This window comes from Amphibalanus amphitrite, unplaced genomic scaffold (genome assembly GCF_019059575.1).
Source record: "Amphibalanus amphitrite isolate SeventyFive unplaced genomic scaffold, NRLGWU_Aamphi_draft 000252F_arrow, whole genome shotgun sequence".
In the NCBI taxonomy this organism is placed as follows: domain Eukaryota; kingdom Metazoa; phylum Arthropoda; class Thecostraca; order Balanomorpha; family Balanidae; genus Amphibalanus; species Amphibalanus amphitrite.
In genome coordinates this window covers 545,924-557,064 of record NW_024881747.1, presented here as the reverse complement: position 1 = coordinate 557,064, position 11,141 = coordinate 545,924, and the positions used below count along the sequence as shown (strand labels likewise).

Below are 11,141 nucleotides of genomic sequence, written 5' to 3'. Positions count from 1 at the left end.
GTGGCCCTCAGAACTGCTGTTACGGAACGGACCCTTCATAGGCCGACAAGAAGATATCAAGAGGTCACCGGTGCCTGCAGGAGCCTTGTGGGGCTCTCAGAGACCGGCATGGTGCTCTCAGACGCCGCTGGGACCCTCCGAGCCACCTGTGTGGGACCGTCAGGGTCGCTGGTACCTGACGAGGGCCCTCAGAACCGCCCATGTAGGGGTTTTAAAGGCATTGGTGTAGGGCCTCAGAGACGCCGGTGTGGCGCTCAGGGGCGTCGGTGAGGGCCCTCACAGTCGCCGTTATAGGGGCCCTCAGAGAAATGGGTGTGGGGCCATTAGAGGCGGGTGCGGAGCTCCTAGAGCTGGCGCCCTTACCCAGCCAGCAATTGGTTCGGCGCAAGTCTGTTTTGCCCCGGCAACTGCGACATGCCAGACTTGGGCCGGTATAAACGGAACGCCGTCAAATCCGGGGTTTGGGTCGATACGACTCTATTCCGGCTAGCCAGTATTTGCTGTAGCGCTCCCGGGTTGGTATGGTTCCGGACCGCCAAGTCTGGCTCAAGTCAGGCTCCCTGCCATGGCTGAAGTCCGGCTCCCTACGACCAGGTCCGGCTGCACCCCATAGCTGCTCTGGCTTACTGTGGCTGAAGTACGGTGGAGGTACGGCGCGGCTGATGCGGCATAAGTCCGGCTGTGATGCGGGCGAGCTCCGGTATCGTGTGTCAGCTCCAGTAGAGCCCCAGACCTTGCCCGTACTTTAGCCGGAGCAAATGCCGGAGCTAGCCAGAGTAAAACCAGCTACGGCCAAGACCAAATTAGCTGGCTGGGAATAAGCCGGTTAAGACCCCCAGAGTCCGACATGTGGCCCTCCGAAGCCGGTAAGGGGCCCTCAGAGGCCGCCAAGGGGCCCTCAGAGACTGGCTTGGGGCCCTTATGGAGATCTTAGTGTTGGTACTTGTGGGCCCATGAGGGTTTTTTACGAGCCCCGTGGATCCTTCTTTGTCCAAATATGGCCAACATTGACTCTTAGCGGCCAATGGCGCCTCAGGGCCCCTCAAGCCCGAATAACCCGAGGGGACCCTGGGCCCGAACCTGATGGGGGGGGGGGGCACGTGCCTCACGGCCCACTTGGCTACGCCACTGAGGAAAATCGTAAACCCGTAAATATCCAAATGCGATCACCTGTCATTTTTCAGCGATCATTATTGGGATCGTCTGATTACCGCCAGAGCCTCGTAGCCACCGTTGCCTCCGCGCAATGTCCGCCCCTGCGGACCGCAGCGGCTGCTGCACCGGTGCTAATCGCCGTCATTGGTTTCTGTCACCTTATTACAGAGGTGTCGGGGCTGCTGCCATGCTGCCGGCAAATATACGACTTTTTCGGAAAGATGTTTATGTAATAAGGTAGCCAAGTACTAGGACGAGCAGAATGATTTTCAAGAAGAACGTTCTGCCCTTGGGAAATGTTAGTGGAAATCCCGGCATTATCAGTACCTTATGGGGATAACCAGCCCTGCCTTGTACGGTTGTGCCCCATGGCAAAACTGCAATCTTTCACCCGGTGCAGGGGTTGAGCACCCCCAACCATTTTGAAAAATCGACACCCCTGCCTGTGACCCTTGGTGACCTGACCTGTGACGTGACCTGGTATTGTCAGTGACCTCTAATAGCAACATATCTACTAGGCAACTGACGCCCTATCGCTGATTCTCGACAAAATGCGTTTTCCTCGGTGTTATAGCGCATTCCCTAGAAGACCCGTGAACGGTGAAACATTTCATCTTTGACCTGACCTGTGACGTCATCGGTGACCCCGAGGTCAATTAAATTTGGTTTCCTTCGACAAATTTGACAGGCCTTTCGAACGCCGTTTGAATTTTGCGGATCCGTCCAGTAGTTTCGGAGATACGAGGGGGGGGGCAAAAAATAGCCCCCCCCCACCAGGTCGCGTTATAAACAGACCCCACCAGGGCGCGGGTTAAAGATGCACTCAAAACTTTTTTACTACCTCCTGGAGAGTTCATTTTCATCAAACCCGCAAGATAATAGTATATTGAAAGGGTAACTCGCTGCTACCATTATGTGCATAGTAACGGTACGTGGTTAATATGAACTTATTCGCCAGCGAAGAGTATTATTACCATGTAAATATCAATATTACTCTCGCGATCCAGAACATCACGAAAACTCTTTCCTCCTGGGTATCGTGACTCGGGTACAGATAGTCGTTTCATGCGTGGATCTTGTTTACCCTCGTGAAGATGATATTTGAAATGGAAACAATCAGCCAATCAGAAACGAGATCGGCCGTTTGCGGTTTGAAGGCCGCGCGCATCTGTCAGTTTTCGGCCGTTGGTCTCCGAGAGCGGATGTGAGCAGTGTCGGTGCCGCGCGGCGTGGCCGTTGGTGATTGTGCTTGTGTGTTGTTCATCGCCTATAGAGCCTCGTTGCGTTTTCGCAACACCCCTGTCTTTCCGATGTGCCCAACGTTGCGTTACCGCAACACGACTGTAGTCATATTTGAAAATAGTCACAAACCCTATTTGCAGCATAATTTGTTAATAAAATGCATATTCTAGCTATTGTAGGGACTCTGCAGAATATGTTCACACATTATTCATTACGATATAATTAATCACTTAATCTACTTATTTTGGTTTTCGTGACGTCATCACTGACGGGACCTTCGACTTCCCTCTGGGAGCTCTGGACGGTAAGTTACCGGCCGCACAGACTTGTAACTGCGTAGCATCATGCGCACAACCATGCTAAACGCGCTGAAACTTGTCTCATCAGTGAGACGCCATTACACACTTCTCAAGATTTGATCACGTCGACGCTTGCTTGTGTTGCGAAAACGCAACGAAGGGCGTAAATGGGTTAAGAGTGTGTGTTTGTATGTATGTGTATTGTGTAACGCATAGGTACGAGTCTGCATGTAAGCTTGTATGTTTGTGAATGAGTGTGCACGGAGAGAGGTGCCCCGAGTTAAGCCTTGAGCTTCTGCACCGATCTCCGATTTGCTCTTTTGTTCCAGTACTTTCTGTTCAATAAGTATCATCATCATCATCATCATCATCACCAGTCATGCGCGGACTAAGCTCTTGACAGCTCACGGAATGTACCTCTATATCAGCACGCCAGTTCGGGAGAGGGGGTGGGAATGTTCGGATGAGAATGATCAGCCATGCCCTGCGGCACAGTATACCTCCAGGCGCAAATCAATAGTGCCATCTAGAGGGAGAAATATCAGCACACAGGCATTGCGGTGCAGTATATCTTTAGGCGCGCATCACTGGTGCCATCTAGCGGGAGAAATGTCAGCACACGGGAAATGCAGTACAGTATAACTTTAGGCGCGCATCACTGGTGCCATCTAGAGAGAGAAATATCAGGAAACGGGCATTGCGGTGCAGCATATCTTTAGGCGCGCATCACTGGTGCCATCTAGAGGGAGAAATATCAGGAAACGGGCATTGCGGTGCAGCATATCTTTAGGCGCGCATCACTGGTGCCATCGGGAGAAATATCAGCACACGGTGTGTGGCGCGGTAAGGCGCGCATCACTAGTGCCATTTACGGGCAGAAACACAAAGATACATTGGTATGTTTGTGCATCGGCACCGGTTACATTATCCCCGCTAGCATTCAATTTCGGCCCGGCGTCAAGCTGCTCCATCGTAATAAGGCAATATGCGATAATGCAAGCATACGCAGACCCGCCAGCACAGCATTGGGGTGCACCACGAGCTTTTTAGAAACAGTAATGACCAAATTCTGCGCCTTTTATTCAAATTTGGCGGGTAGTCCGAGACACCCAGATAGTTTTTATGTGCAGGGGACCTTTACTGTGCCATCACGGGCACTGGTTTGAACTTCATATCAGTTGTTTTATATCACTTACCAGTATAGACGTAGAATCGCCAGGGCTATGAAACTGATTTCTCGACTTTTTAGCTTAGAAAATCGAAATTTTTTGAAGAACTTTCCTTACCTAAAATCCTCTTAAGCATTAATTTTTTTTCATAAGATCGGAACTTATCAAAAGAACGATACCTTGTGAAGATACCCTGACAAATTGCATGCAAAAAGTCTTTGAGATTGGCTAGTTTTAAGGCGTTTTAAATGCCAAAATCCGGCAGCCAAACGCGGAAAGTAATTTGGCCTGGGGAGGGGGGTGTTTCTACACCAGTGGTCGGCAGGTCATTCGGGGTCGTGCCCCCTTTTTGGGCGCCAGGCATGGCCATTACCCCCACCTACCAGACCCCATTGCTGACACAACCAAGTTTACTGAAATTCCATACCGTCCTGGAACTCTTTGGGTATTTGTGCATTTCCAATGCATCAAATTTAAAACATGACACTTCCTCCACAAAACATTAATACCTATATCCCAGTAGCGGCGGAACACCTTCAATTAAGGGGGGGGGGGCACTGCCGACTTTTGGTCCCATTCTTTCCATGCAACGCCCATTGGGCTAATGTTAAAATGCAAAAATCAAAGGGTGCACGGTGCCCCGGTGCCCTCCCCGTTCCGCCGCCTATGCTATATCCCATTTAACCCTTGTACGTATAGGGGCGGCGGGTGGTTTTTCGTTAAAAGCTCACGTAAAAAGGCATTGGATCACGACCAAATTGTACCCTCGAACCCATCATTTTTTTTTTTTTACCAGCCCGGAAAATATCATGACCTGAGACCAGTTATACCAACAGAAAAATAACCGCCTGCCGGAATTTTTTCCTCAAGACCGCTTCACATACGGAGCGCAAACGCGATGGGCTCGTAAGCGGACAGGGCTTTACCGTTTACGCTCCATATGTGAAACGATCTTTAGGCAAAAATTCCGGCAGGCGGCTATTTTTCTGTTGGTAAAACTGGCCTCTGGACCCATAATGACCGTTGGCTTATGAGCTTTATCTGGAGATCATCTTGAGCCATAAAATCTCACTTCAAGAAGTTATAGCGGGTCCCGATTTTCTCGACACTTGTCATTGCCCTCTTGAATGAGACGGAATGACCAAGAACCTTAAAAATGGGCAGGAGCGGCTTCCTATTGTCACGGGTAGCACGCTCGTCTTTTTTATGCACAGCTCCATATCAGAGTCCGAGAGGCCGCGGGGGTCCGATCGACTCCTCCCCCTAACGTTAGCGGCTGTTGAAACGCCAACACACGGGCGACGGTTAAAAGTTGCAGCTGCTTTTGTACGACTGTACGGAGGGGTGAGATGGTGAGGCGAGCAGGTACGTACGTGAAAATTGGTATCTAATCAATGTGTGCTGTGCCTTTGGCCTGGGCTAATCTTTGAACCCTGGGATGCAACAGTCACGATGACTCCATCACTGCAGCTACAAACTCTAAAAGGATAGGCTTTCTCAGAATCCCTGATTACCCCCACCGAAAGGGCTCCATTACCCCCAAAGGGGGCATGCCCCACCATTTGCCGACCCCTGTTCTACACGACCTGGGCTACCTGGAATTCCAGGGTTCGATGCCTACCGTGCCGGCTTCCTTCTTGTTGTTGACGAGATCTTCGATATGCTCAACAGTAGGAGCCCGATCGCCATGGGGTCGCAAGGCAACGATCTCACTGAAAACAAGGACGATGCGGTGGCACGCCTGCGTGACATCATGTCATACCTGATGTCGCTCACGAATTCTTCTGAAAAAGCATCCTCTCGACGAGGCGCTGGCTGAGCGTTGTCGGCATTGCCGTGACTTCACTAAGTCACTTCACTGCCATGACTTTCTTGACTTCACCAGCTGCTGCCGGGACCGCTAGAAAGGCAGCGTTTGCCGTTTTGTACTCACGTACAAGTTCTCGCAGGACCATCTGGAGCTGCTGTTTGGCTGTGCTTGGCTGTTTGTTTGTTTTGTTTTGCTGGGTTAGGCCCTTTCGGTCCAATGGGACCATTTCAGAGCCGGGAGGATGATAGGATATAGGGGGAGACATTGGTCTGGGCAGGCACCCTAGTGAGTCACCGGGGCTGAGCCCGTCCAGAGGACAGGCCACCTGCAGCCCCAAGGTACTCACTGCACCCGGCTACGGGGTGCGCTCCCTCGGGAGCAGCGGTGCCGCTCCAAGGGAACAGCCCGCATGAGATAAAGTTGCCTGTCCAGTCCGGAGGGGGATTGCGGCGTGGAGGAGAAGGATTTCAGTATCCTGAGGATAACTAGAAGTAATCTTGGATAGAAGCACGGAACGGTGTTTGGCTGTTTGGCTCCCTTGGCTTTTTAAACACAAAAAAAGAAAAGAAAATAGGTACTTGCAAAGAAGTGCAGTACCTAGTCCGTCTCAAAGTTATGGGGGCACCGTCCCCACAGCCCCAGAGTTGGGGAGGGGAGGCAAGCTTCCCCCACACTGCCTCCCCCCCCCCCCCCCGGTTACCGGCTACCGCGCCTATGACGCTTACTCTACAAAAAATAAGTTGGTCCGTGGTCGGCGAATCAGCAATGACGGGCAGAGTCCCTTTGCGTAGATGTCAGGATAGGCAAAGGATAGATGGCAGCACACGGTGGTTCCGTTCCGTGAACCGTCGCCAGGGACCACCACGGACCACCGTGTGCTGCCACCTATTCTTCGGTTTCCCTGTATATTATTTCACCTTGGCTGGAAGAAAGGAAAATTTGATGTAGACATTTAATAGTTGTACTTTGACTTTTGTTTATGTTTAGTTTACTGATTAATACCTCTTTTTATTTACGGCTGCTTCTACGAGACTACAAAGCTTTTTCGATTTTTTATGACGTCATATAAATGCTGAAATAACACAATATTTCGTAAGGACAAGAGCCTTGACCAAACTTGAAATTGTAAGAAAAGTGACTAGTGAGCGAGAGGACAGTGGTGCAGTGGGGTGTGTGGGGGTGATTCTTTATTGGAGTAAAATTTTGGGGGTGGTTTGAGGAATATTGCGATATTGTGAGCATCTTATTCGGGGAAGGACTTCCCACGTATTTTTAATCAAGCCGCCGCCATTGATCATTCATTGATGACGATTGAAAACTCAGCAATGGGGTGAGTACCTACCTCAGGGCTCAGCCCTTGCCTCAGCACACCCAGGCTCAGTCTCACCACTGACCACAGGATAAATATACTATCTACCATGTTCAATTTAACTGCTCGGTGCTCAGTTCAACAGCTTCATTCACATTGACCTTGAGTGTAAACAATCAATTGCGGAAATATGTCATGCCATTCTGCGGCAGAATATTTGCTGTGATGTCACACTTCTTGCTCCATCCCCTGCGTTGCCTGTTGATACCTACTCTGCCATTCAAAGGCAAAAACAATTACATTGGGTCAGCAACCATTACTTCAGGCCTTGCTTCAGGCCAGAGGTCACCAAAAGAATCAGTTTTGCCTTTATACAGTACCACTGTGCATGCATCATGATCTGGGTATTATTCTATGATACATTGATAATGGAATGGTTATATTCCATAGTGGTTAGGTTAGGTTAGGTATATACGGAAAAGAAAGGTCCTGAGGGACCTGGGTGATTTCCGATCAGTGGCATTTCAATGTCTTCTTAGTTCCGTCTTGTTCTCGGTGACTTCGTTTCCTACTCGTCAAGTGTCTTCTTCACTGCCTTGGTCTCAGTTCGTAGACTCGGTGCGCCCAGAACTTGTCAAGTCGATTCTTGAAGGCGTTGACGCTTGGGGCAGATACAACGTCCGCTGGGAGTCCATTCCAGGCCGAGATGACGCGCGAACAGAAGGAGACTTGACGCAGCTGGGTGTTGACTCTGGGCTGTCTCAGTTTCAGACCGTGGTTCCTCGTTCTCTGGGATGGTTCTCGTTCCAGCAGGTCACCAGCTGTCACCTTCAGGCGTCCCGTCAACATCAGATACACTGTGATGACATCACCCCTCAGCCTTCTGTAGTACATGCTGGGGAGCTTCAGTTCCCTGAGCCTGTCCTGGTACTCGAGATGTCGCACAGAGTGGACGAACCTTGTCGCTCTTCTCTGCACCCTCTCCACGGCATCTTGATCACCTCTGGACGTCGGTCCCCAGACTGAGTTGGCGTATTCTAGATGGGGCCTCACCATGGTCTTGAAGAGGATGGGCAGTGTAGTCTTGTCCAGTGACAGGAATGTGCGCTTGATGAGTCCAAGAATCCTGTTGGCGCGTCCCACTGCTGCTGCTGTCTGCTCATGGAACTTGAGGGTATCATCAACGAGCACCCCGAGGTCCTTCTCCTTCTTGACAACGGTCAGCTCAGTCTCGGCCATCCGGTACTCGAAACCAGGGTTTGTGCTCCCCAAGTGCATGACTTTGCACTTACTCCTATTAAAGGGGAGCTGCCACACAGCTGACCAAGTCTCCAGTGCTGATATGTCGTCCTGGAGAAGACCTCTGTCAATGTCACTGGACACCCTCCTGTACACCTTGGCGTCATCTGCGAACAGCTTGACGGTGCTGCTGATGGCGTCCGGTAGGTCGTTGATAAATAACAGGAATAAGACAGGTCCCAGGACAGACCCCTGCGGGATCCCGCTGATGACATCAGTCCACTCTGAGAAGTGTCCCTCAACAGCAACACGCTGTCTCCTGTTACCGAGAAAGGCCTGAAACCAGTGTAACAAGGGCCCATCAACTCCGCAAGCCTTCAGCTTCAGCAGGAGCCTCCTGTGCGGCACGCTGTCGAAGGCTTTGCGAAAATCAAGATAAATGACATCCACAGCACTGCGCTCGTCAACAGTTCTCAGCCAGTCTTCAATTACCACCAGCAGCTGCAGTGCACAGGATCGTCCAGGTAGAAACCCAAACTGGTGCTCAGACAGTACGTTCTCCGTTATCAGGTGATCCAGCAGAGCGTCCCTTACAAAAGACTCCAGCACCTTGCAGCAGATGGAGGTCAAGCTCACTGGGCGGTAGTTTCCAGGCAGACTCCGGTCACCAACCTTAACACGCGCACTGCAGGGGGGGGGGGTTGTTTTCAACCCCCCCCCCTGTGGTTTTTCGCAAATCGCGAGAAAACGGCGGCGCGTAGCGCCGCCAAATTTTGCATACCTGTTCTCCCAACTTTTGCACACCTTGAGTAAAAATTTTGACCCCAGGTGACCTATGGTCAGGTCACCAGGTCAGGTCAAGTGACCCTACCTCGAAACGTAAATTTCGAAGTTTGCAATCCCACCAAGCCTACAGTTGTTGAGATATGATTTTGAAACCCACAGGAAATAGTAAAGTCATCACGAGCTACAACTTGTATATCTCGGAATTTTTATATCGATGACCTAAGATCAGGTCATTTTTGCGACCGGCCCATTATAAGTCAATGGGAGAAATTTCAACTTACTCTGAATGCCATCCTATGACTTCAATACGCTCAGGATCATAGTATTACAGGTCCCTGTTGGTGATTTCACCGAAACATATCACTTATGACCTTTGGAAGGTGATCTCCAGGTCATCTTAGGTCACCTGAGGTCACCAGCGGTTTTTCTTCAATAACTTGAGATTGAATAGAGATAGAGACTCCGTTCGACGTTTATCGTGTTTTTCTCGTCAATGCGGATCGAATGATATGCAACATGACCTATTTCGGTCAGGTCATGACCTTGACCTGAGGTCAATTTTTCAACTTGACCTTTCGAGGTCATATCATATATCATTCGATGCGCCTTGACGAGCTAAGAACGATGGCGTTCGAATCGATCCTCTGTCTTGTGTGCAAGACAAGTTATTCAAGAAAAACTACCGCGAAATTCCTGTTGTGAAAATCGTAACATTTTGTCTTCGGTGACCTCTGGTGACCTCGTTTTTGACCTGACCCAAAAATGATCTTAGTATTTCTTGTAGATCTCATCTCAACCTATCAAACGCCGTTTACCGCTTGTCGCTACGTTGCGCCGTTTTCGAGATCTCAGGGGGGGTTGTTTTCAACCCCCCCCCCCCTGCAGTTCGTGTTCGGCTCAGACCCGCTGCAGTGCGCGTGTTAAAGATGGGCGCGATATTTGCAGCTCTCCAATCCGCCGGCATGTATTTTGCAGTGAAAAAAGTCCTCAGTACACCCAACTTCTCTTGTGTTGTGCTTCATGAGCTTGCAAATATCATGATATGGTGATGTATCCTTAGCATTCATTCCAGCATTTCATATTATTTTTGTTTCAGAATTTTCTTGTAAAGTGCCACATGTCAGTTTAGTACCGGCGTATCACATCCAGAGAAGAATGTCAATATAGAGCTAAGATTTGGCACTCTTTCAAAATTGCTGATGTAGGTACGTAGGCTCACAATCATATCTGTAGTTTTTGCCAAGGCCCATTCTTGCTTTAAAAGGATGTCTTTTGTGGATTTATGGCTTCTAAGGCCTAAAATCACTTTCGTTTCACTGCAAATGACTATGCTTCTATGTAAAGAAAAGCAGGCACTGGATTGTATGTAAAAAGTGGTTATTGGCCTCAGATACACATTATTATTTCCTGTGCACTGTTAATGCTCTTACTTAATACAGCATCTCACATGATGATTGGACATTTTCAGCTTCACTGGCTAGTTTTCTGATCAGGTATTAATTATGGTAATAATTGTTTAATTTTTCATCATGTTTTCACTGATCAATGTTCTTTTACATGACATGTTTGAATGCTAGTTTTATGAAGCCACTGTATTATGAGTTAAGAATAAGATGATGTCTAACATATACATATTCATACCCTGGCATACAATTGAGTTGAGTTAGGTAAATTAGGCAACTTTCTGCTCATTTGGTACTATCTGCCCCTCAGGATCCAGTTTATTTGTCTGTCTCATACCATCCTCTGGCCAAAAAAGATGTTGATGTGTAAAATCATTTTTAGCAATGAGCGTTGACCTGTCTCCATATTCTATTTTCATATTCTGCTTCACTTTGGTATCACTTTTCAAACCTTGTCAAACATTTTATCAGTCCTAAAAGATGCGAAGGTGTAAAAATATGTCCTAAGTACCTATAAATTTGTCCACTGAATAGTTGTATGGAAGAAGAACATGAGTGTATGTACTTGGATAGGTTGTCATCACACATATTCCTATGATTTGTTACTTGCGATATACTTTTACTGTTATGCTTAATGCATGCGTGGAGTGTTCTGATGCACTCGTATCGTTTGACGTGCCATATGCTCCATCCTACCCACTAGCCACTGGCTGCATTGATTGCTTTGAT

At 48.9% G+C, this 11,141-nt stretch overlaps 1 protein-coding gene across 2 annotated transcripts in view; it reads left to right on the top strand.

The window, feature by feature from the left end:
- The first annotated feature begins 6,599 nt into the window (after window positions 1-6,599).
- LOC122386464 (homer protein homolog 2-like) overlaps window positions 6,600-11,141 on the top strand; it is a 34,656-nt gene continuing 30,114 nt past the window's right edge. Inside the window, exon 1 of one of the 2 annotated variants that reach the window (XM_043375675.1) lies at window positions 6,600-7,005. In XM_043375675.1, coding sequence (XP_043231610.1) covers window positions 6,980-7,005 — 26 coding nt within the window. In that variant the 5' untranslated portion in view covers window positions 6,600-6,979. The remainder of the gene's footprint in view (window positions 7,006-11,141) is intronic. The other variant, XM_043375673.1, reaches the window with a different exon arrangement.